Genomic DNA, 23835 nt, shown 5'->3' with positions numbered 1-23835 from the left:
GCCCCCAGCAGCTGACTCTCAAATCATCAGCAAAGTGATGGAATGTGTTATTGACAGTGCTATCGTGCTCACCAATACTCAGTTTGGTTTCCGCCAAGATCACTGTGCTCCAGACCTCATTACAGCCTTGGTCCAAACATGGACGAAAGAGTTGAATTCCAAAGGTGCGGTGAGAGTGACTGTCTTTGAGGTCAAGGCAACATTTAACCGAATGTGGCATCAAGGATCCCCAGTAAAACTGAAGTCAATGGGAATCGGGGGTAAACTCTCTATTGGCTGGAGTCATACCCGTCGCACAGGAAGATGGTTATGCCTTTGGACGTCGCTGCAGGAGTTCCCTCGGGCAGTGTCCAAGGCCCAACCATCTTCACCTGCTTCATTAATGACCTTTCCTCCATCTGGGATAAGATCAGAAGTGTGGATGTTTGCTGATGATTGCATCGTGTGCAGCTCAGTCCAGTTCGGAATTCCTCAGATAATTAAGCAGTCCATGCCCGCATGCAGCAGGACCTGGACAACATCCAGGCTTGCACTCATAAGTGGCAAGTAACATTTGTCACACTGGGCAATGACTATCTCAAACAAAAGAACGTCTAACCGGCTCCCCATGACATTCAATGGCATTACCATTGTCTAATACCCCATCAACATCCTGGGGTTCAGTATTGACTTGAAACTTAACTGGAGTAGCCACCACCTTCTTAAAACCAACTAGGGATGAGCAATAAATGCTGGTCATGCCGGTGACGCCCACATCCCGTGAATGAATGAATATATTTTTTAATAAGATGGCATCCTCATTGGTGCAGTTACGAGAGCTTTTGGCTGCTGATGTGAGAAAATCTGAGGGGCCTTCGGTCATGACAAAATGACTGCTTAATAATAAAGATGTTGCTATCTTATTAATCCATAGCTAAACCTCCAGTACTATAGCATTCGCAGTATCAGCATATTTCTCCCAGCAGTTATGAAAATGAAATTTTCGCATGTCAGAAACATGGTATCCAAGTATGTGAGCTAATATGATCACGGTTGGACATGCTAATCTGCAAATGGGGATTTCATTTAAATGTTGTCTCTTGAGCATCTAATTTTCAACCCAAGAATTTTTAATGTTTTGTGGCATAACGCATTGAAATATTCTGTGTTGTGAATTGCTGAAGCTTTTATTGCTGAAGGCTAGTAGGTATATAATTTTTTAAAATCCACTAGAATCGTTCCGATAGGCATTCCACTGAACTCTGAAGATGTGATCTTCAAGACTACCTCCAATATAGAGGCATCGATTTTTCCACACATACTGAAAATTACTAATTTCAGACCAACTGGTCAGGCGTTCTCAGCAAGTTCAGTTTTTACAAGTGCTTCGACTCTTGCATGTTTTATGACCATAGTTGTTTTGGAAATGTATTTGATGTAATTCTTCAACAATGTATAATCCCTGTAATTTATGGGTCCAGAATTTCATATGTTGTCAGAACAGTTCAGCAAAGTACACCATTTTGTAGAATATTTGATGTGAAATATTGCCTTTTGAGTCAAACTTCTCTGAACCATACTTCATTACTGCACTTGATTGTACCCTCCATCAGGGTTTATCTGCTGAGTCTTGGGGCCCAAATTTCCCCATGAGTTGCACCATTTTTTTGGGTGTAACTTGATTTTTCTGGTGTAGCTTTTTAGTTGATTTTTCTGGTGTAGCTTTTTAGTTGCAAATATGGCCATTTAATTTGCACCAGTGTAAGTGAGTTAGTTAGGTTTTTTGTTGAGTCAGTTTTTTTTTTCAAAGCGGGGGTTCCCAGCCACTTACACCATTTATGCCAATTTGGCCAGAAAAAAGTTGTACTAAACTAACTTAGGGCAGCTTATGTGTCCACTTTTGTCTGCACAGAAAGACCTTACTTGCAGTTAAGGAATCGGTGCAAGTAACTACATTTAAAGCACCACCAAGAACCAAACAAAGCACAAAAAGTAATACGCAATTAATTAACAAATAAAATAGAAGGAACTCTGCACCGAAAGCACGCAAATCAATCTGTAAATAAAATTAGAACTCCGACATTGGAGAACGCAGCGGGCCGCCGATTCCATTCGGCCAGGGCTGGGGACAGCGTGCTTTGGCCCCTCCCACACAGCCTGTAGCGCGCGTTTGCTGAAACGGCCTATCAGGAGCTACCGCACATGTGCGCAGACACTCGTGCCCATGTGCAGAGGTCCAGGCACTGTTGAGCTAGCTCCGTTTCTCACCCCACACCCCCCCATCCCCACTCTCTCTCCAGCTCCACAGACGGCCCGAGAATCGGCCATCGGAATTGGCGTTGCTTCTGATGTAAAATGTCAGCGGGGGCTCAGAAAACCGGAGGACCAAATTTGGGCCCTTGCTTCATGATCAGTTGCGCATCACCCCATTAGTAACTCCAGCCACACACAGTTAGATTGTCAAAGACAAATTGGGATGGTGAATGTAGCTTTTAGTGAACTTTTTGAGAGAAAGGGTGCAGTTGCAACTTTATCCATTTCCACCCTTGCCTCACTGCCATGGTCATTGAAACCCATATCCATATTTCTGTTAGTTCTGGACTCTTACTCTGATGCCCTTAGCACCACTTGACTTGTCTATAATTCCATTGCCCATATCCTGTTGTCAAACTTTTCCCTGTCTTTTGCAAAGCTCCATTGGTTTCTTACCACCCAACTCGGTGAATTGAAAACCCTTGTTTACCATTCCATCCACAGCTTTGCCTCATCTTATTCACCTCTGTTACCTCCCATAGCTCTACATCCAAGCCCATTCCCTTCGGTTCTCCTGTGGCCTGCTGTGTATTCCCAGTGCTACTTTAAAATTGTATTTCCTGTTTTTATAACTATAGATACAAATCCTGACTGTAATGCTATAAACCTCCCTTTAAAACAACACAGCCACTTGTTCTGTGCAATTCATTCCTTTCCTGTAATTTTGTAACATTGGGTATTTTATGTTAACTCCTATGTTCATCATCGTAAACCAGCCTGCTCTCTCTGTTTAATGAAAAAATATATTTTATATTTTTGGAATGTTGGTGCAGCGTTTAGGGTGTTGGCACACTGATTGATGGAGAAATTAATTACATTACCCACCCCCTTGCATACTTTTTTCAGGAGGGACACAAACACAAAATTGATTTTTTATTGATTCATGGTTAGTAGTTGTCAATGGATAGAAATATATTGAAATATGTAGCACAGCATTTAGCTAAATGCGCACATATCTTTTTAAATAAGTGAAGTGGGGGATTTCAATTTATGATGCTTATTTCTGAGTGCTAACTAAACAAGGTTATTTCAGCTGTTTGCTAAATAAAAGTGACTTCCTCTTGGCTTCAGTTTTGTTTGAAAAACTGGTATCCTCGACCTTTCAAGAGCAGCTGTAAATACAACAGGTTTAGTTAAGCGAGTGTTTTAAAGACAGCATTATTCCCCTATTGCCTTTTTATGTTCAATTATGCCATGCATCCTTATGTTGCCTGTTCAGTAAACAGGAAGCAGTCTGTGAATCGGTCCTTACTTTTGCTACTCTTAAGATTGCCTTTCGGAAGCACACAGAGTAGCACGAGTTGGCTGACTGTCTTTCCTTGTGCAAAGTCCCTTTCCTGTGCTTGATGCTGTTTCCTGGAGCAATTCCAAGCTCGGAACTTGTTGGTGAGGAGATGTATAAAGCTTTGACGTAGCGAGACCGTCAACACTTTTTTTCAGATTTATTATAGCAGCTGATAAGTGATACAACATTGGCTAAGAACATAAGAAATTGGAGTAGGCCATTTGGCCCCTCATAGCTGATCTGATCCTGGCCTCAACTCCATTTCCCTGCCAGTTCCCGATAACCCTGCACTCCCTGATCATTAAAAATCTGTCTATCTCCACCTTCAATATATTCAATGACCCAACCTCCACAGCTCTCTGGGGTAGAGAATTCCAAAGATTCACGACCCTCAGAGAAGAAATTCATCCTCGCTTCCGTTTTAAATGGGCGACCTCTTATTCTGAAACTCTGCCCCTTAGTTCTCGATTCCCCCACGAGGGGAAACATCCTCTCTGCATCTACCCTGTCGAGCCCCCTCAGAATCTTGTATGTTTCAATAAGATCACCTCTCATTCTTCTGAACTCCAATGAGTACAAGCCCAACCTGCTCAACCGTTCAAAATAAAACAATCCGTTCATCTCATAATCAATCTCGTGAACCTTCTCTGAACTGCCTCCATTGCAAGTATATCCTTCCTTAAATAAGGAGACCAAAACTGTACGCAGTACTACAGGTGTAGTTTTGCCAACACCCTGTGTACTTTATACACCATCCCACTTACAGTAAAGGCTAACATTCCATTTGCCTTCCTAATTACTTGCTATACCTGTACGTGAACTTCTTGTGTTTCATGTGCAAGGACCATCAGATCCCTCTAGTTTTGTAGCAGGATATTTCAGGCAGAAGACCATTAATCCATGCAACTTGCGCATTCAAATTCCTTTCTTTCCAAAGAGATCTAATTTTAATTAAGTATCCTTTCAAATGCCAGGAATTTCTCTCTTTCTTGAACCTCTCCCCATAAAGTTTACTGTTCATTTGCCTGCAGTGTCAGTTTCCTCCATCTGTTCATTACCCTTTTTCTGAGTAATTTGATCTGAATTGTCTAAACATTAGTTTTCCTTATTTTAAATCTATTCCCTGCCTGTGCATTTCCATGTATAGCTGGTAAATTTGAGTTTTCAACTTGATGAACCCCTTGAGGCAGAATTAAATTCCGGTTAAGCCATCGACCGAGACACGGGAATTTCAGAAGATAAGAAGAATGGAACTATAGCAGATTGCAGCAATGAAGCTAAATATCCACATTAGAGAAGTCTTTCTGCCAAACAACAACAGCACCTCCCTTGTCAGCAAGTTTCATGACAAAGTGAGGGATGGATCCGAGGGAACAGAGTGCTGAAAGTTTAGAGGGCAAATGATTGGGGGCAAGAGTGGAGAAATTCAGATGGCTGATTTCATGCTGGTAGTTCCTAATGAAAAGATCTGGAGAGAGTAAGAGGCCCCTGCCAGAGGGTTCAGGTGGAATGAGAATTCTGAAAATTGGAGAACGGGTCTGCTGTTGGGGGATGAGGGGAAACTTCCTGGCCAAAGTGGGCGAGGGCGTGGAGGCGAAGGCGGCGGAAGAGGTCAGCGTTGTGAAATGCATTGAGGAGGGAACATAAGGGGTTGAAGCAGAGACTTTTGCTGAGGATTGTTAATTTGGGGTCACAGGAAATGGTGAAAAACACAGTGAGATTGGAAGGAGGGATAGGATCAGAAAAAAATGAAGGGGAAGCAGATTGAGGAGAGGCATAGAAACCTGTCTTTGATGCCAGAAAGGAAGAAATATATTTTTTGTCCAAAATAAATCTTGATTCATGTATTTTTTTTTAAATCCATAAGGCCGGATTTTTGGGTTTCGGGATTTTTTTTGGCAAACGGTAGCGATGCGTGAAACTTCGCGTTTTTGCTGCGCTACCGTTTTTAGCCCGAACTTTCGGCCTTTGTCACGGTAAGGGAGGCATTGCACACGCATTTGCGGCGCAAACCGCGAGCTTTGGCAACTTTAGTCCACAGCCGGGAGCGCTGTGAGAGAGGCCTTGGTGGGGTGGGGGGGAGAAACAAGCCAAAAAAAAAAATCCAAAAACATTTACAAGACCCTTATCTATCGAATCATTGCAAAAAAAAAATTAAAAAATAAAAACTTTTAACTTGCCTTTTTTGCAGGTTTTCGTATTTACCGCTGCTGGCATGACTACACTGACAGATTTGACCTGTCGCTATTCTGGGCATGGCATACGGGTCGGGAGAGAGCCGAAATTCGGACGCAAACGCAATCCGAGGCGTTACACGTCAGTGCACCTCTCCCCAACGGTACTTGAAAGCACTGCCGCAAACAGGTACCCGAGGATCCCGCCTGGGCTTTGTGACCGGGTTTTCACCGCGGAGGGTCAAATCGCAGCGAAAACCCGGTTGCAAACCTCGTGAAAATCCGGCCCGTAAATTTTAATACTTATTGCCTCAATTATTTTTCCCTTGACTTCCAAACATTATGCTGTTATTTCAACTACTGTGCCACCATAGTGTGAACGTTACGGGGCTTTGGAATTTTCAGCAAGACTACTATTTGGAGATCAGGAACTTTGTCAACCTTGTTCCCAGGCAAATCTTGGGCATAGTCAATGGATTTACAGTGCCAGAGTAGTTGAAGCTATTCTCACATTGGCATTGCTGAGTTTCAACCATTGAATTGATAGAGCTCCTTGTATATTCGTTGTTTTTCCACTTGTCTTTCTAACAATTAATACAACGATGTGCAAAACGCTGCATGGAAAAATTGGTTCCATTGAAGGAGTGCAAACCCTTACTGTGCAAATGCATTCCGAGATGGGCACAAGTACAAACTATACCCACCGCTTTTTAACAAGTGGACTTTCAAATTATCCATGTCTTCCAAGTCTGGCTAGCGACACTATTCTATCACAAAAAGATAAATGCAGAATGCAAAGCTGCAGCCTTGGAGAGTAACTGTTGATTTGGACTTGGGATCCTGGATTACAAGTGAGATTGTGCTCCTGTGCAACAAATTGTGCGTCCAAATCTTCTGGATGTCCCAAGTCCTGCAAATCGAGATAATCAGTTTGTGGGGAAACTGACAGTCATCTGGGTTTTTTTTCTCCCATCCTGAAGAGAATATATAAAAATTGTGCTTTATAAATTTGTATCTACATTTATAGTAAGTTATCTTTTTCCAGTTCTTTGAATCACTTGGTCTTTTAGATTTCATTTGCTGACATTATCCATTTCGTCCATTGTTTACTGCACATTTTGCTGTATGGATTGCAGAAGTACCACAAAGCCTTCCTACCGACAGTGGAATTGAAGATAGAAGATTGCTTTAGATGTTGCTTGGAGTGAATAGGCAAATGAATAAAACCCAAAAGAAAAACTCTATTGAAATCTTAAGGACATTTTTCTTACAGCTTTTTTGGGATTTCTAAGGATGAGTTGCATTATCAGCATTGTGCCAAGTGATTTTGTTGGTCTCGAGACCATTTTTTGCACTGTGAATTATAATTCCAGTGAGATGTTGAGAATTCAGTTTGAAATGTGCTCCATGGAATTCCTTGAGTTTATTTAAACGTGCCATTAGCCCTCTTATTCCCCGATGGTCAAGATTTAGAATTTAATGGCTCAGTAGCAAACTTTAGGCACATGCATAGCGCTCTTCTGGTTAGGACGACTCAAATTGCACAGAGAAGGTATGATCTTCAATAATATGAATGCATAGTAGCATTGAGTTAGATGGTTTCTACATCGAACATTGCCCAGGATAGAAAAATTGGGGGCTGATGTAAGGTGTTAATGAAGAATAACTATTCTGTAATCTCCAATTTCTGGGATAGAGCCTGGAGGAGTTGATGATGACCTGGAATTTGGCAGAACATTGCGAATGCTATAGGTTAGACCGTTGTACAACCTGATCCTCCAGTTGCGAATTTATGCAATAAATTTGCTGGCGAACTCCTTGGAATATGCCACAGTGAGGGAAGTGGCAGTCAATGGCCAATGTATTGATTGCTTAATGTTAATGGTTTGCTAAGACACCATTCTCTCTTAAATTAATTATTTGCGTGTTCATCCAAAGTTAAATATGAAAGCACAAGCAATTCGATTGTTGGATCGGGTCCTACTCTCCTTTGCAAAAACTGATCACTATCCCAAGATCATCCTGGAATGCAAAGATAACCCCGGCTTCTTTTCTCCACTGCAAACCGTCGTCTTAAATCTCTCTCTTCTGCCTCCTCCACCCTCACCTCCAATAACAAGTGCTAGGAACTCATGAAATTTTTTGTCACTAAGATTGAGACCATCCTTTCAGCTGCCTCTGCTCATTCCCTGTCTTCCTCTCGCCCACTGGCCAAACTTCCTCTAAGCTCCGCCCCCCCCAAGCACTTAACTCTCTTGCTCTCCGATCTCCCCTCATGCCCTCTCCAAGCTCATCTTGCCCGTGAGACCCACCTCCTGCTCCCTCGACCCTGTTCCTACTAAACTGCTGACCACCCAACTTCCCTTTTATGACCTCCACCTTTGCTGATATTGTTAACGTTTCTCGCTCCCCTCCTCTTCAAATCTGCTTCCTTCACCCCTCTCAAGAAAAACAACCCTTGACCCTTCCATCCTTACAAAAACTACCTTCAACCTACCTTCTCAAGTCCTTGAACGTGTTGTCGCTTGATAAATCTGTGCCTACCTTTCCTGGAACTCTGTTTGAATCCCTCCAATCAGGTTTCCGCCCTTGCCACAGTACCAAAACTGGTCTTATCAAAGTCACAAATGACATCCTATGTTACTGTGACCATGGTAAATTATCCCTTCTCAACCTGGCTGCAGGCTTTGACACAGTTGACCACTCATCCTCCACCATTACTCCTCCGTTGTCCAACTGGGTGGGACTGCCCTTGCCTGGTTCCATTCTTACTTATCCCGTCGTAACCAGGGAATCACCTGTGATGGTTTCTCTTCCGGTTCCTTCACGGTTATCTCTGGTATCTCCCAAGGATCTATCCTTGGCCCCCTCTGATTTCTCATCTACCGGTACTTGCTGCCTATCAGCGACATCATCTGTAAACATAATATTCTTTTCCATTTGTATGCTGACGAGGCCCAGCTCTACCTCTACTTCACTGTCTCTAAATTGTCGAACTGCTTATCTGACATCCAGTACTGGATGACCAGAAATTTTCTCCAGCTGAATATTCGGAAGACTGAAGCCATTGTCTTAAATCCCTGCCACAAACTCAGTTTCCTCGCCACTGACTCCATCCCTCTCCCTGGTAACTGAGACTGAATCAGACTGTTGGCAACCTTGGTGCCATATTTGACCCAAAGAAGAGCTTCTGACCATATATTCGCGTCATCACAAAGACAGCCTATTTCCACCTCGAACACCGCCTGACTCCACCCCTGCCTCAGCACACCTGCTCCTAAAACCCTCAACTATGCCTTTGTTACCTTTAGACTTGACTATTCCATTCACTCCTGGCCGGTCTCCATCTTCCACCATCCATAAACTTAAGCTCATCCAAAACTCTGCTGCCTGTATCCTAACTCGTGCCAAGTTCTGTTCACTTATCACCCCCGTGCTTGTGGATTTAATTTGTCTCCTGGTTAAGCGATGCCTCTATTTTGAAATGCTCATCCTTGTTTTCAAATCCTTCCCTGATTTCGTCCCTCCCGATTGTCTCGAACCTCCTCCAAGCTGACAACTCTCAGATATCTATGCTCCTCCAATTCAGGCCTCTGGCACATCCCTGATTTTAATTACTCCACCATTGGCGGCAGTGTCTTCAACTGCTGAGGCCCAAAGCTCCGGCATTCCCTCCCCTATCCTTTCCACCCCTCTATCCCTCTTTCCTCCTTTTAAGATGCTCCTTAACCCCTACCTTTTCATCTGCCATAATACCTCCTTATGTGGTTCAATGTCAAATTTTGTTAACTCTCCTGTGAAGCACCTTGTGACGTTTTACTACATTAAAGGCGCTTTATAAATACAAGTTGTTGTTGGTTGAAGATCTGCTGTCAACTTAAAGAGCAATCTGGAAGCGGCCAGGAGACGAACTATCAACTCATTTCAAATCCAGTGTTTCTAGATAGTGAAGGAACCATTAAACTCAAAACAAGTACAATTATCTGTTTAAAAGTTATTGACAGCTGTTTTGATATCTGCAAAGGTAAAAAAAAATTCTGCTTGTGGTTGGCCAGCAGCTCCAGCTACAGGGTGTTCGACTGGCGCAGCACTGCTATCTGCACATACACATCCTGATTCGGGTTTATTCTATTAAATATAACTGCCGTTAAGTTTGTTTTACACTTATTATGCCAGCGCCTTTTCCAGTTTGTTAAAGTTCTGCAATTAAATTTTGAATTCCTCTTGCTTCAGTCCACTGCTGTCAGGTCATCAGCACCATTCTCGTTCAGTCTAAGTGGCAGCCCTGATCAAAGCAGCATTATTGCAGCAAATTGGACATGCCCATTAATTTAATAGTGGGGTGGTGGAGCTACAGTAATAGAATTCTCACTCTTTTGACGAGGGTCAGAGGGTTCCAGGAAATTACGGCATGGTCAGAGTTATGGATTGAGTCAGCTGCTTCAGAATTATCTGGGAAATCTGTGCTATGGTAATGGCGTACGCAGATTCCAGCTGGATATATTGTTTGGGCTCCAGGTCTTGGTACAGAAAATTGTAAGTCAAACATTAATTGCGTCCAGTTGTACAACTGCCAAACTTATTTGATCTGCTATAGGTTGTCATTAAATAGTTTCTCATGGCGTGGCCAATTGTTTGCGCTTTGTAATTTGGTTTGGATAGTTGATTAAAATGGCATGTTAACATTCAGGTACAACAAAGGTTTGGAGAAATTTGTGGAAAAGCTTTTCAGTTTTCTGTGACGTGACGGGTTCTGTACCTTATTTGACACACATCTGCACACCAGTTTTTGTGATTTTAGTGTTTGTTCAGTTCAACGAGGTTAAACTCAACTTAGTCTTGTATCAAACTGCAGTTAATTTTAGTTTGTTCATGACTGACACACATGTGAACAGTAAAATTATATATGTGTTTCAAATTTTAGCTAACGACTGGAAGAAATTAAGGTTTTTGAATGATTAGCTTTACCTTCGCCTTAACCGGCAAGCATAGGCCAAAGGCTTGTTCATAATCAGTTAACTTGCATACTTTTGTACCCTTGGTGAAGCAATGAATGCTCCTATATGAAAGAATCTGCACATACAATAATGGTGGTGTAACCCATGTTCATGAAATCCCAAAATACTTCACAACCAATGAATTCCTTTTCAAGTGTAGTTACGATTGTAATGTAGGCCAACATTTCCACATCCCAAGAACAGTAAAAGAAAGTGCATTCTTTCAGTTTGCTGCACTAAGTGCACTTTTTTAAATCACGCTTTGAATTAAGTGCTATTTGACATTAGTTTCCAAAAATGTGGCTGAGATGTATTCATTATCATATTTAATGCTATCTAATATCTGTAGTATGCTATAATATCTCGAATTTGTTTCCTTCATTAACATTTTAAACTTATTTATGGTGTTATCCGTGGCTCAGTGGCAACACACTCTTGCCTCTCAATCAGAAGGTTGTGGGTTCAAGCCCCACTCCAGAGATTTGAGCACACCATCTAGGCTTACACTCCAGTACAGTATTGAGGGAGTGCTGCACTGTCTTGAGGTGCTGTCTTTAGGATGAGATGCGAAACCAAGTCTGCCCTCTCGAGGATCTAAAAGATCCTATGGCACTATTTCGAAGGGGATTCCTGGCTCATATTTATCCCCAACCCAGATCATTGGTTGTCATCACATTGCTATTTATGGGAAATTGGCTGTTGCATTTCCTGTATAACAACAGTGACTATAACTTTCGTACGCTAAAGTAATATCACTTAATTTATTGCATACTACCACTGCAGAAAGTTGATTATAGGCTCAAACACTGTAGTATTAGCAGCTATCTCTGGCACCAATACTGTGTAACTTGGCCACTGGACTGGGGGAAATGGGTAATCGCTTCCATTTATGTAGCCATTCATTTAGAAATTGTCTGAAGGTGCTTCAGAGATGCAGCAAATAGTGCAACAAACTCACCCACTCCTGTAGTCCTTTGTATGCACATAGTAATGTTCGAGAACAGTTGACTTGAAGGATATTTATATATATTTTAAATTAAGATCCTACATAAGCGAGTTTGATTGCTGTATTTAAAAAAAAAGCAAGCTCACGTAGCTGACTAACTTGCTTATGTTTCCTTAGGTGCAGATGTCACTGAACCAAGCAGTTCAGATAGTCGGGGAGACAGACCCGATTTCTGTCAGAATCCAGAGGAGCCGCTGGCTGGTGTAGAATCAAATTATCTTTCTCAGTTTGTGGCCTCCGTAAAAGAAGAACAGCAGGCATCCACAGTGGCTAACTTGAGAGCTGCACTTCTGAGCAAGCATAGCTTCTTGTCTGTCAAGTCTGACCAACCAGGAGATGATAATCCTATTATTTTTGAGTACTTGCCTAAAGGTACACCATTTATTTATTATATATTTTTTTAAAGATTTCCACAGTTTATAGTAAGTTGGATATAGTCTGTTATAAATGGTCTGAAGGAACTGGTTTTAAAATGCTTTATGTAGATTGAAAGGTTGCTTTGTGTTCAGTGGAAAAGTTTCCACGAGATGGTTGCTGTTGTAGCGGCTTGACTGCCACTTCTTGTTGAAGTAATAACTGGTTTTAGCTGGAGAGATAAACCAGAAGGAGTACTCGCCAGATGTGTTTGACTGATAAGATGCTTGCTAAAACAGCAGGCCCCCTGAATCTGTCTATATTAATTCTGATGAATGAACTTTCATGATGCTCAGCCTTGTTGATGGTTGATTTAAAGTTGGGTTTCCTTGTAGTGCCCTCATCCTTTTTTAATGAGCCTTATTGTCATGTTTTTCTCCCGGACATGTTGCATCGTTGCTTATCTCATTAATCCATGGGAATTTAATCAGATTAATTTAGCCACCATAGCCCCTACTTTATTCTTTCCCCAAAGCTATACACAGATGTCTGGTGTTGTATTTTGCCACTTGTCTTCCAGCCTGTCGGGAACATGGTGTAAATGCCTTGCAGCAAAACATTTCGCAACAGCTTCATTTCTGTTTTGTGTTTTGCTTGTGTAGCTCTTCAGTATAATGTATACTGTATAATCAATACTACATAAAGTTGTAGAACCTTCCCATAATTTTCAGGGCTGCAGCAGTGTAACTCTGTATAACTGCTCCTTAACAGCTAAGTGAATGAATGAACATCAGTAAGTTTTTGAAAGCAATATTTTTGGTCAGTCTAAAGAGAAATGGAAGCATGTGAATTTTTTTTTTTGGAACAGTGAATCCGGAAGACTGTATTCACGGAGCAGGGGTGGAGATGAAGGGAAGGTTGTGGTAAACTCAGTTGCATGGAAATCCATGGGTTCTTTGCATTTGCAATTACAAGTGAGGGTGGGTGAAAGGCTTGAGGCAGTTAGTCATGGAGAAAATCCAGCATAATTCTGGAATTGCAGACTTGGCGGAAGGGTATGATGCAGTTATACTTGACATAGTTAAGCCAAATCTGGCAATTGATCAGATGTGCACCATGTATGTATTCCTGTTTATCGCCCTCTGACTTGAGGGAGCAAAGATGCCTGAGGGAATTGCGGGGATAGGAGTTGGTGAGTAATTTTTAGGGAAAAATGACATTGAAGGCAGAGGTGTTGTGATGCGTGGAAGGTCAGAGAGGGGGAGTTCGGAGTTTTGAGTGAATTTGTGAGGGAGCTGGGGAGAGTTTCTTTCCCCCATGGATGGATGGTAAGGGTCATTGAATGAGCGAAACATGGGATTATGAAATGATTGGCAGTGACCTTGGTGGTAAGAGATCACAGGAGTGCTGAGGCCACAAGAAGCACGTCATGGGGTGACTGTATATGGATAGGGCAGTTTGTAAACGGTAAGGTTAAGTGGGCTGGAGAATTTGAGAGGGGGCTTTGGAAGTGTTGGTTGCATTCACTGATGCTCAGTGCTGAAGCTGGAGGTGGTTCTTTTTGGGGGGGTGGGGGTGAAGCTGATGGGGGAACAGTATAGGACCAAGGATTTTGAATGTGAGGTAGATGGGGTGGAACAGGGTGAGATACTTGCAGGAAGAGAAGGTACAAGAGGAATTGGGACAGATCCAAGGTGGGACTTGGTGATTACATAACAAGAAATAGGAGTAGACCATTTGGCCCCTCGAGCCTGCTCTGCCATTTAATAAGATCAAGGCTGATCATTCCCTCGGGACCCCTTTCCTGCTTTCTCTCCATATCCCTTGATCCCCTTAGTCATAAGGGCCATATCTAACTCCCTCTTGAATATATCCAATGAACTGGCATCAACAACTCTCTGCAGCAGGGAATTTCACAGGTTAACAACTCTGAGTGAAGAAGTTTCTCCATCTCGGTCCTAAATGGCCTACCCCTTATCCTAAGACTGTGTCCCCTGGTTCTAGACTTCCCCAACATCGAGAATATTCTACCCTCGTCTAACCTGTCCCGTCCCGTCAGAATCTTATACGTTTCTATGAGATCCCCTCTCAAACTTCTAAACTCCAGTGTATAAAGACCCAGTTGATCCAGTCTCTCCTAATATGTCAGTCCTGCCATCCCAGGAATCAGTCTGGTGAACCTTCGCTGCAATCCCTCAATAGCAAGAACGTCCTTCCTCAGATTAGGAGACCAAAACTGAACACACTATTCCAGGTGAGGCCTCACCAATGCTCTGTACAACTGCAGTAAGACCTCCCTGCTCCTATACTCAAATCCCCTAGCTATGAAGGCCAACATACCATTTGCCGCCTTCACCGCCTGTTGTACCTGCATGCCAACTTTCAATGATTGAAGAACCATGACACCCAGGTCTCGTTGCACCTCCTTTTCCTAATCTGCCGCCATTCAGATAATCTGTCTTCACATTTTTGCCCCCAAAGTGGATAACCTCACATTTATCCACATTGTACTGCATCTGCCATGCATTTGCCCACTCACCCAAGCTGTTCAGGTCACCCTGCAGCCTCCTAGCGTTCCTCTCAGCTCACACCGCCACCCAGTTTCGTGCCATCTGCAAACTTGGAGATATTACACTCAATTCCTTCATCCAAATCATTGATGTATATTGTATATTGTAAAGAGCTGGGGTCCCAGCACTGAGCCCTGCGGCACTCCACTAGTCACTGCCTACCATTCTGAAAAGGACCTGTTTATCCCGACTTTCTGCTTCCTGTCTGCCAACCAGTTCCTGATCCACGACAGCATATGGCTGATCTGATCATGGACTCAGCACCACTTGCCTACCCGCTCCCCATAACCCTTTATTCCCTTATCGCTCAAAAATCTGTCTATCTCCTCCTCAAATATATTCAATGACCCAGCCTCCACAGCTCTCTGGGGCAGAGAATTCCATAGATTTATAATCCTCGGAGAAGAAATTCCTCCTCATATCAGTTTTAACTAGGCGACCCCTTATTCTAGTCCCCTGGTTTTAGTTTCCCCGATGAGTGGAAATATCTTCTCTGCATGCACCTTGTTGAGCCCCCTTATTATCTTGCATGTTTCGATGAGATCACCTTTCCCGAACTCCAATGAGTATAGGCCCAACCTACTCAATCTATCTTCATAAGTCAATCCCCTCATCTCCGGAATCAACCTCGTGAACCTTCTCTGAACTGCCTCCAATGCAATATCCTTCCTGAAATATGGAGACCAAAACTGCACACAGTACTCTAGGTGTGACCTCACCAATACCCTGTACAGTTGTAGCAGGACTTCTCTGCTTTTATACTCTATCCCCCTTGCAATAAAGGCCAACATTCCATTTGCCTTCCTGATTACTTGCTGCACCTGCATACTAACTTTTTGTGTTTCATGCACAAGGACCCCCCAGGTCCCTCTGTACTGCAGCACTTTGCAGTTTTTCTCCATTTAAATTATAATTTGCTTTCCTATTATTTCTGCCAAAGTGGCTAACCTCACATGACCCTACATTATACTCCATCTGCCAGATTTGTGCCCACTCACTTAGCCTGACTATATCCCGTTGCAGATTTTTTGAGTCCTCCTCACAATTTGCTTTCCCACCCATATGTGTATCATCAGCAAACTTGGCTACATTACATTCGGTCCCGTCATCCAAATCATGAATATAGATTGTCAATTGTTGAGGCCCCAGCACCGATCTCTGCGGCACCCCACTAGTTACTGTTTGCCAACCAGAGAATGAACCATTTATCCCGACTCTCTGTTTTCTGTTAGTTAGCCAATCCTCAATCCATGATGATATATCACCCCCAACCCCGTCAACTTTTATCTTGTCCAGTAACCTTTTATAGCACCTTATCGAATGCCTTCTGGAAATCCAAATACACCACATTGACTGGTTCCCCCTTATCCATCCTGCTTGTTACATCCTCAAAGAACTCCAGCAAATTTGTCAAACGTGATTTTCCTTTCATCAAACCATGCTGACTCTGGTTGATTGAATTATGCTTTTCCAAATGTCCTGCTACTGCTTCCTTAATATCGGACTCCAGCATTTTCCCAACAACAGATGTTAGGCTAACTGGTCTACAGATTCCTGCTTTTTGCCTGCCTCTTTTTTTAAAAAAAAGGGTACGTTACCACTGTGACTGTTAGGACTGGCCAAGTGGTGGTTGGTATAACCAGGTGAAGAGACTTTGGTAAGGGAGATGGAATCTGTACCAATGGGCTATGTCATTGCCAGAATCTCGACGGATTCATCCATGATCAAAATGTGGACAGAAAAAAGCCTTGTTCACAAGGGAGAAAGCATCCTCTGGCCATATGGAAATATTTGTTGCATCGTCACAGTGATGTGGTTAAAAGGGGTAATTCCTGGTGAGTGAACTGATACTGGGAGTGCTAAGTGACACAATTGTGGTTGCTGCTGTGGGAGGATCAGTGGTGTGTGCCGTGCTGAAGGATGCCTAGAGTGGTGCATTGGGAATCGGCAGGTTCATTTCCGATGGACTTAGCTTTGGGCAGTGCTGTCGGAGTGCGGAAGGGGGAGTGAAGAGATACAATTAGTCTAATGGGGAGGAAGTGGAGGGAGCAAGAGATGTCTGCCTTGGTTCAGTGGTAATCTCACTTCTCAAAGTTAAAAGTGCATAGATTTAAACCATACACCAAAAGATGTGAGCAGATAATCCAGGTTGACACCTCAGTATAGAACTGAGGGAGTGCAATGCTGTCGGAAGTGCTGTCTTTTGGATGAGACGTTAAACTGAGGGCCGATTGAAGGAGCAGAGTTTAATCCAGGAGCCAGTGGAAGGAATGGAGGTTGATCCAGGACAAGAACATTTTTTGAGGATGTTTCCAGTAAAGTGGACAAGGGAGAACCAGTTGATGTGGTATATTTGGACTTTCAGAAGGCTTTCGACAAGGTCTCACACAAGAGATTAATGTGCAAAGTTAAAACACATGGGATTGGGGGTAGTGTGCTGACGTGGATTGAAAACTGGTTGTCAGACAGGAAGCAAAGAGTAGGAGTAAATGGGGACTTTTCAGAATGGCAGGCAGTGACTAGTGGGGTACCGCAAGGTTCTGTGCTGGGGCCCCAGCTGTTTACATTGTACATTAATGATTTAGACGAGGGGATTAAATGTAGTATCTCCAAATTTGCGGATGACACTAAGTTGGGTGGCAGTGTGAGCTGCGAGGAGGATGCTATGAGGCTGCAGAGTGACTTGGATAGGTTAGGTGAGTGGGCAAATGCATGGCAGATGAAGTATAATGTGGATAACTGTGAGGTTATCCACTTTGGTGGTAAAAACAGAGAGACAGACTATTATCTGAATGGTGACAGATTAGGAAAAGGGGAGGTGCAACGAGACCTGGGTGTCATGGTGTATCAGTCATTGAAGGTTGGCATGCATGTTGGCCTTCATAGCGAGGGGATTTGAGTACAAGGGCAGGGAGGTGTTGCTACAGTTGTACAGGGCCTTGGTGAGGCCACACCTGGAATATTGTGTACAGTTTTGGTCTCCTGACTTGAGGGAGTGCAGCGAAGATTCTCCAGACTGATTCCCGGGATGGTGGGACTGACCTATCAAGAAAGACTGGATCAACTGGGCTTGTATTCACTGGAGTTCAGAAGAATGAGAGGGGACCTCATAGAAACGTTGAAAATTTTGATGGGTTTAGACAGGTTAGATGCAGGAAGAATGTTCCCAATGTTGGGGAAGTCCAGAACCAGGGGTCACAGTCTAAGGATAAGGGGTAAGCCATTTAGGACCGAGATGAGGAGAAACTTCTTCACCCAGAGAGTGGTGAACCTGTGGAATTCTCTACCACAGAAAGTAGTTGAGGCCAATTCACTAAATATATTCAAAAGGGAGTTACATGAAGTCCTTACTACTCGGGGGATCAAGGGGTATGGCGAGAAAGCAGGAAGGGGGTACTGAAGTTGCATGTTCAGCCATGAACTCATTGAATGGCGATGCAGGCTAGAAGGGCTGAATGGCCTACTCCTGCATCTATTTTCTATGTTTCTATGTAATAGTGGGGATCAGAGTAAAGCCCAGCAAAACTGAAGCAGCGGTCCAATCCTGGAGCTGACCAAAGAGTGAGAGCCCAGTTCGGGTGACGCGTCGGCAGAGCAAGTGTGCCTATGAAACCAGTGGCGCAATAGACTTCAGATCAGGATGCAGTAAAATAAAACTCTATTCCAATGCAAGGTCGAGACAAAAAGTCAGGAGGATGTTGCAGCAAACAGAGTAGCCGACTTCAGCTCAGGAGCCACTGCAGAAAAGAGCCCAGCAGCCAATAGTGGTGGAACCACCAGGTTCCGAGGAGAATACATAGGAACAGGAGTAGGCCGTTTCCCAGAGAGAGAGAGAGAGCTATCTTTTACAGGGTGGTCCAGTGGAGCAGCAGCATTCTGAGTAGTTGGAATGCTGTTAAGTGGTAGCTGTGGTTTGGCAGCAGATGAACTTTCACTTCTGCAACTCTACTTACTGAAGTAAACAATCTAAAATCAAATCTGCAGTATATTACCTGCATTACTTTCAGACTTGTGTACGTTTCAATTTTAAATAATTGTATTCTGCAGTAATATATATATGTATATATTTATTTGGTACAGATAAAACAAACATAAAATCTTGTTTGAGGATTTCACCTTTATATAAAAAAAAAAGGTTTTAGAAATGATCTCCATACAAACCGTTCCTGTTGGGTGATTGAATTGGGTATATAATGAGAAAGAAAAGAAACCTGTTCTCTGCTGAAACTGGGTTTGTGCATTGTTGAAGGAGTACTTTGAACTAATTGTCTAAATGAGTTCTTGAATAATGAATTCTCTTGCTGCATTGGAGAGAAAATCCATTGCTGCTGCAGTTGTGTTTTTTTGTGTGCATGGATGTAAGGCTCTATTCCCCTTCCCCATTTTCAACTCCCCGTGTTCCCCCATGCTTCCTGTTTGAACTCGGAAGATATGATGAAACCGGGGCCCTCTACAGGGATGTGGGAGGCCTGGTGGAAGTTGGTGGGAGCAATTTTCTACACTTGCAGACACTTTATCCTGGTCTTTGGAGAGTTTGGAATTTTAAAACTTTCCCAGATTAAAAACATTTACAAGATTGCTATAATTTGCAAAGTGGCTGAGCCCACAGGGGAAAAACCGGTCATCTTTTTGAAAAGTGCTCTCCTATTGTGGGAAGCTTTGGTGACATTGCAATTTCCAACAGATCAACTTGATTACTTAAAAGTCTGATGGCAATTGGCAGTCGACCCATTTCTGTGGACAGGATTGATCCTGATTTTTTTTTCTTTCTCCCTATTCATCTCATCTCCCCCTCTCTTCCCCAGCCAAAGGCAACCTGAAGTATATGCTGCTATACCAATTTCCAGTTAGTAGCCTACCCCAAAAAATTGTCAAGCTGTACAATTGGATAAGCAGTTCAAAATAGCACTTGAAGGTGGGTTTTACATGTGTAACCTGCTTGGGATGGGATTAGCAATCTACGAAATCTAGAACTGCTAACCTGTTTTTGGGTATAAGCTTTTGGTTAACCATTAGAATGCAGAAGTCATAATAAAGGGAAATTAATAGTTTGAAGGCCTTTTTTCAGCTTTCCTTTTCAGAAACTGAGATGGGTCAAAACCCATAGTGCAGGATTGGGTGAAAAGAAAATGGGTAAATCAGGTCATGATGCCAAATTGCTTCTGACAGTCTGCAGGTTGTAGGAAGAAGGAAAGAGTTCAATAGCTTTGAGCCCCATGAAAGAATTTGAGTAGGACAAAAGTGTTCAATGTGCAGCCTCCAAGCCCTGACAATCTGGTCCTTGAAGTCCAGGCAACTGAATTCTATATTATAGAAAGCATATGGAGGCACTGGAGAGGGTGCAGAGAAGATTTACAAGGATGATATCAGAAATGCAAGGGTATACCTATCCGGAAAGAATGAACAGGCTGGGTCTCTTTTTCGTTTGAAAAAAGAAGGCTGAGGAGTGACCTAATAAAGGTCTTTAAAATTATGAAAGGTTTTGTTAGAGTCGATTGTTTCCACTTGTATAACTAGAGGCCATCAATATAAGATAATAACCAACAAATCAAGTAGGGAATTCAAAATAAATTTATTTACTCAGAAGGCGATTAGAATGTGGAACACGCTACCATGGAGTAGTTGAGGCAAATAGTATAGATGCATTTTAAGGGGAGGCTAGATAAGCATATGAGGGAGAAGGGTAATTGAAGGTTATGCTGATAGATTAGGAAAGATGGGAGGAGGCTCGAGTGGAGCATAAAATTCGACATGGACTGGTTGGGCCGAATGGCCTGTTTCTGTGCCATATATCCTATGTATTTGGGATTACATTTCTCGTGTGCTAGTTTGTCCTGTTTGAATATTGTGGGTCTCGAGATTTGCACTGTTGTCTAGCCGATGGATACATTTTAAACTAGAACACTAAATTTGGTTTAGCAACTTGAGATGTTTGCAGATTAATGCGAGTATGGTTTAAACTGCAAATCTGGAGTTTGAGGTGCTGTGGGATACACCCGTATGGTCCATGAAAATTTGACCTGGAGTAGGAAGAGTTTGTTGGATACTATATTTGGAATTTAGTTAGAACTGACAGGAACGTGGAAGATTGCAGCAGAGATGGAGGAGCAGGATTGTTGAAACAGACATGATGCTTCTGAGGAAGACAGCATTTTACGAGGAATGTAGTGTCACTGTGAAGAGAAAGCAGCAGAACAAGTTTGGAATCATGACCTGACCTGGATCTGAAGGTGAATGATGAAAGATGCCCTGGAGGAGGCAATTTTGCACTGCTTTGATTTGAGAGTGCATGGAGTATAACTGCTGCACAGTGTCAAACCAAGTTACTAACTTAAATGTATTGAAGGTGTGTGGCTGTGCTCAATGCATTTAAAATATAATGAGCAGAGCTTTACCCATGTATTGCATGCTTGCAGAGAATTTGATAGGAGCAAGGTATTATAAACAATGTGCTGTATGGCTGGAAGTTATACTTGATCTTTTGATCAATAAATGTCGCATAAATACTTTTAAATCAGTATCTCTGGTCATTGAAAAACATTTGAGGTGAATAATTTATTTTACTTGGTCAGTAACTCGAGATTTTTTTAAACTGCTATTTTGACCATTAGAAAACATTGAATGCATGTGCTGTTCAACAGAAAAGTAAATCTGTCGAATTGTTCTATGTGAATAGGAATGGAATAGTCATTAATGAGGGCAGCACACTTCAGTTGAAAGCCATCTTGTTTGAAGGAGTTGACTTTGTTTGAAAGTGTAAAAGACAAAAAATGCTGGAAATGCACAGGTCAGTCATAATCTGTAAAGATAAAAGACAGGTGGAAGACCCTTCCTCATGACTTGGTTTCTTCAGTATCACGTGCAGCAACTGTGCTAACATCAAACTGCATAATTAATCTTTGTTATCTGATGCTTTTTGAAAGTTAGCTGCATCCAGTGCCGATGGCATTAGCATTCCTTTGGCATATTCTGCACCCTATTATCAGTGTTTCTCATGTAAAAATCAGAGCAAAACAAAATTCAGCTGTTTACAGGTATTAACAAGCATTGTATAAGAATAATCTTTGAGTAATGTGACCCTATAGCTATTCAGCTTGTAGGTTGGGTTTTATTTCAGGGGAAGGGGGCCACGGAACGGAGATTCTCAAATTGGAGGTTTTGTCTTTGATTACTAAACCCTTTAAGAATTGTTAAATGCAGATACTAATGGAAGAAAAAAGTGATGCAAAAGCAAAATACTGTGGATGCTGGCATCTGAAATAAAAACAGAAAATGTTGGCAGTCTCAGCGGGTCAGGCAGCAAATGTGGAGAGAAAGAGTTAATGTTTCAGGTCGATGACCCTTCAAAGGGTCATCGACCTGAAACGTTAACTGTTTGTCGCCACAGATGCTTCCTGACCCGCTGAGACTGCCAACATTTTCTGTTTTTATTATAGAAGAAAGAAGTGATTTGCCTGTGTTATTGTCAGCACTCAGGCCAGTGCAGGCATATCTGATCCAGCATTTTGGGCCGCTTTGCAAGGATGGCACATTGATAGAACTTCTCACACTGTGTAGTTTTATTTTCCATAATTGTACCATTGATTTTTAAAAAAATAATCAACCATCTGAAACTTGTTTTTTTTCAAGAAGAAATTGAGCAAACATCTGTACAGAGCTGGAATAAGGGTGGTTTCAGTTTGCGCTTAGTCAATTCATAGTCTGCCCCAGGAAGCTCTGAATGTGGTGGATCAAACAAGGATGCGCTTACTGGCACCACAGAATGCTCTGATTGCTGATTGGTCCCCTTGGAGGATGAGACACACCCAGCAGTTTCTCCGGAATGCGTAATTAGAACCGCCCATTCTCAGTGACTTTGCAAAGTGTAATTCGAGCCATTCTGACTGCCGTCTCCAGACAGGATAGAGCACCCCATCCCAGCCCAAGTTCCTGACACGCACCCCCCCCCCCCCCCCGCCTCCCAGCTTAAGCTCCTGCCTCTTCCCATCCCAGTCCAGAAGGACATAAGAAATAAGAGCAGGAGTCGGCCATTTGGCCCCTCGAGCCTGCTCCACCATTTAATAAGATCATGGCTGATCTGATCTTGGGCTCAGCTCCACTTCCCTGCCCGCGCACCCCATAACCCTTCACTCCCATTATCATTCAAAAATCTGTCTATCTCCATCTTAAATATATTCAACGACCCAACCTCCACATCTCTCTGGAGCAGAGAATTCCACAGATTTACGACACTCGGAGAAGAAATTCCTCCTCCTCGCTGTTCCAAATGGGCGACCCCTTATTTTGAAAATATGCCACCAAGTTCTAGATTCCCCCACGAGTGGACACATCCTCTCTGCATCTACCTTGTCAAGTCCCCTCAGTATCTTGTATGTTTCAATAAGAACACCTCTCATTCTTCTAAACTCCAATGAGTATTGGCCCAAACTGCTCAATCTTTCTTCATCAGTCAGCCACTTCATCTTGGGAATCAACCTAGTGAACCTTCTCTGAACCGTCTTCAATGCAAGTATGTCCCTCCTTAAATGAGACTAAAACTGTATGCAGTACTCTAGGTGTGGCCTCACCAATATCCTGTATAGTTGTAGCAGGACCTCCCTGCTTTTATCCTCCAGCTCCCTTCCAATAAAGGCTAACATACCATTTGACTTCCTGATTACTTGCTGTACCTGCATGCATAGAAACATAGAAAATGGGTGCAGGAGTAGGCCATTCGGCCCTTTGAGCCTGCACCACCATTCAATAAGATCATGGCTGATCATTCCCTCAGTACCCCTTTCCTGCTTTCTCTCCATACCCCATAGAAAGTAACCTTTTTTGTTTCGTGCACAAGGACCCCCATGTTCCTGTCCCAAATCAGCCCAGGTTCCTGACCTTAAATCCCCCCCCGCCCCCTTGCATCACTGCCGCACCATAGCTGGGACACTGTGTGGGTCATGGATTGTTGACTGGTTTAATGGTTATGAAATGAATAGAGACACTCACCAAGCCTTCCACGGTGTGTCTCTCCCTCCCACCCTGGTATCTCTCTCACTCTTTCCCCCTCCTCCCCAACCTTGGCCTGTCTCTCTCACCCCGGTTATACACACATGCGCACGCATGCACACACACACACCTTTCTCTCTCTCTCTCCCACTCCCTCCTCAGTCTTTCTTTC

General features: G+C 42.9%; 1 protein-coding gene across 7 annotated transcripts in view; it reads left to right on the top strand.

The window, feature by feature from the left end:
• Positions 1-23835, top strand: part of LOC139277555 (zinc finger and BTB domain-containing protein 46-like) — a 104632-nt gene that overhangs the window by 38897 nt on the left and 41900 nt on the right. For all 7 annotated transcript variants that reach the window (XR_011596108.1, XM_070896156.1, XM_070896157.1 and 4 more), the window contains one exon: positions 11872-12126. Coding sequence is in view for 6 of the 7 variants with exons in the window: in XM_070896156.1 (XP_070752257.1) it covers positions 11872-12126 (255 nt within the window). In the remaining variant the exon portion in view is untranslated. The remainder of the gene's footprint in view (positions 1-11871; positions 12127-23835) is intronic.

Source organism: Pristiophorus japonicus, chromosome 12, assembly GCF_044704955.1.
Source record: "Pristiophorus japonicus isolate sPriJap1 chromosome 12, sPriJap1.hap1, whole genome shotgun sequence".
NCBI lineage: Eukaryota > Metazoa > Chordata > Chondrichthyes > Pristiophoridae > Pristiophorus > Pristiophorus japonicus.
The sequence above is the reverse complement of the archived record's forward strand: the minus strand, read 5'-3'. Positions and strand labels throughout refer to the sequence as shown.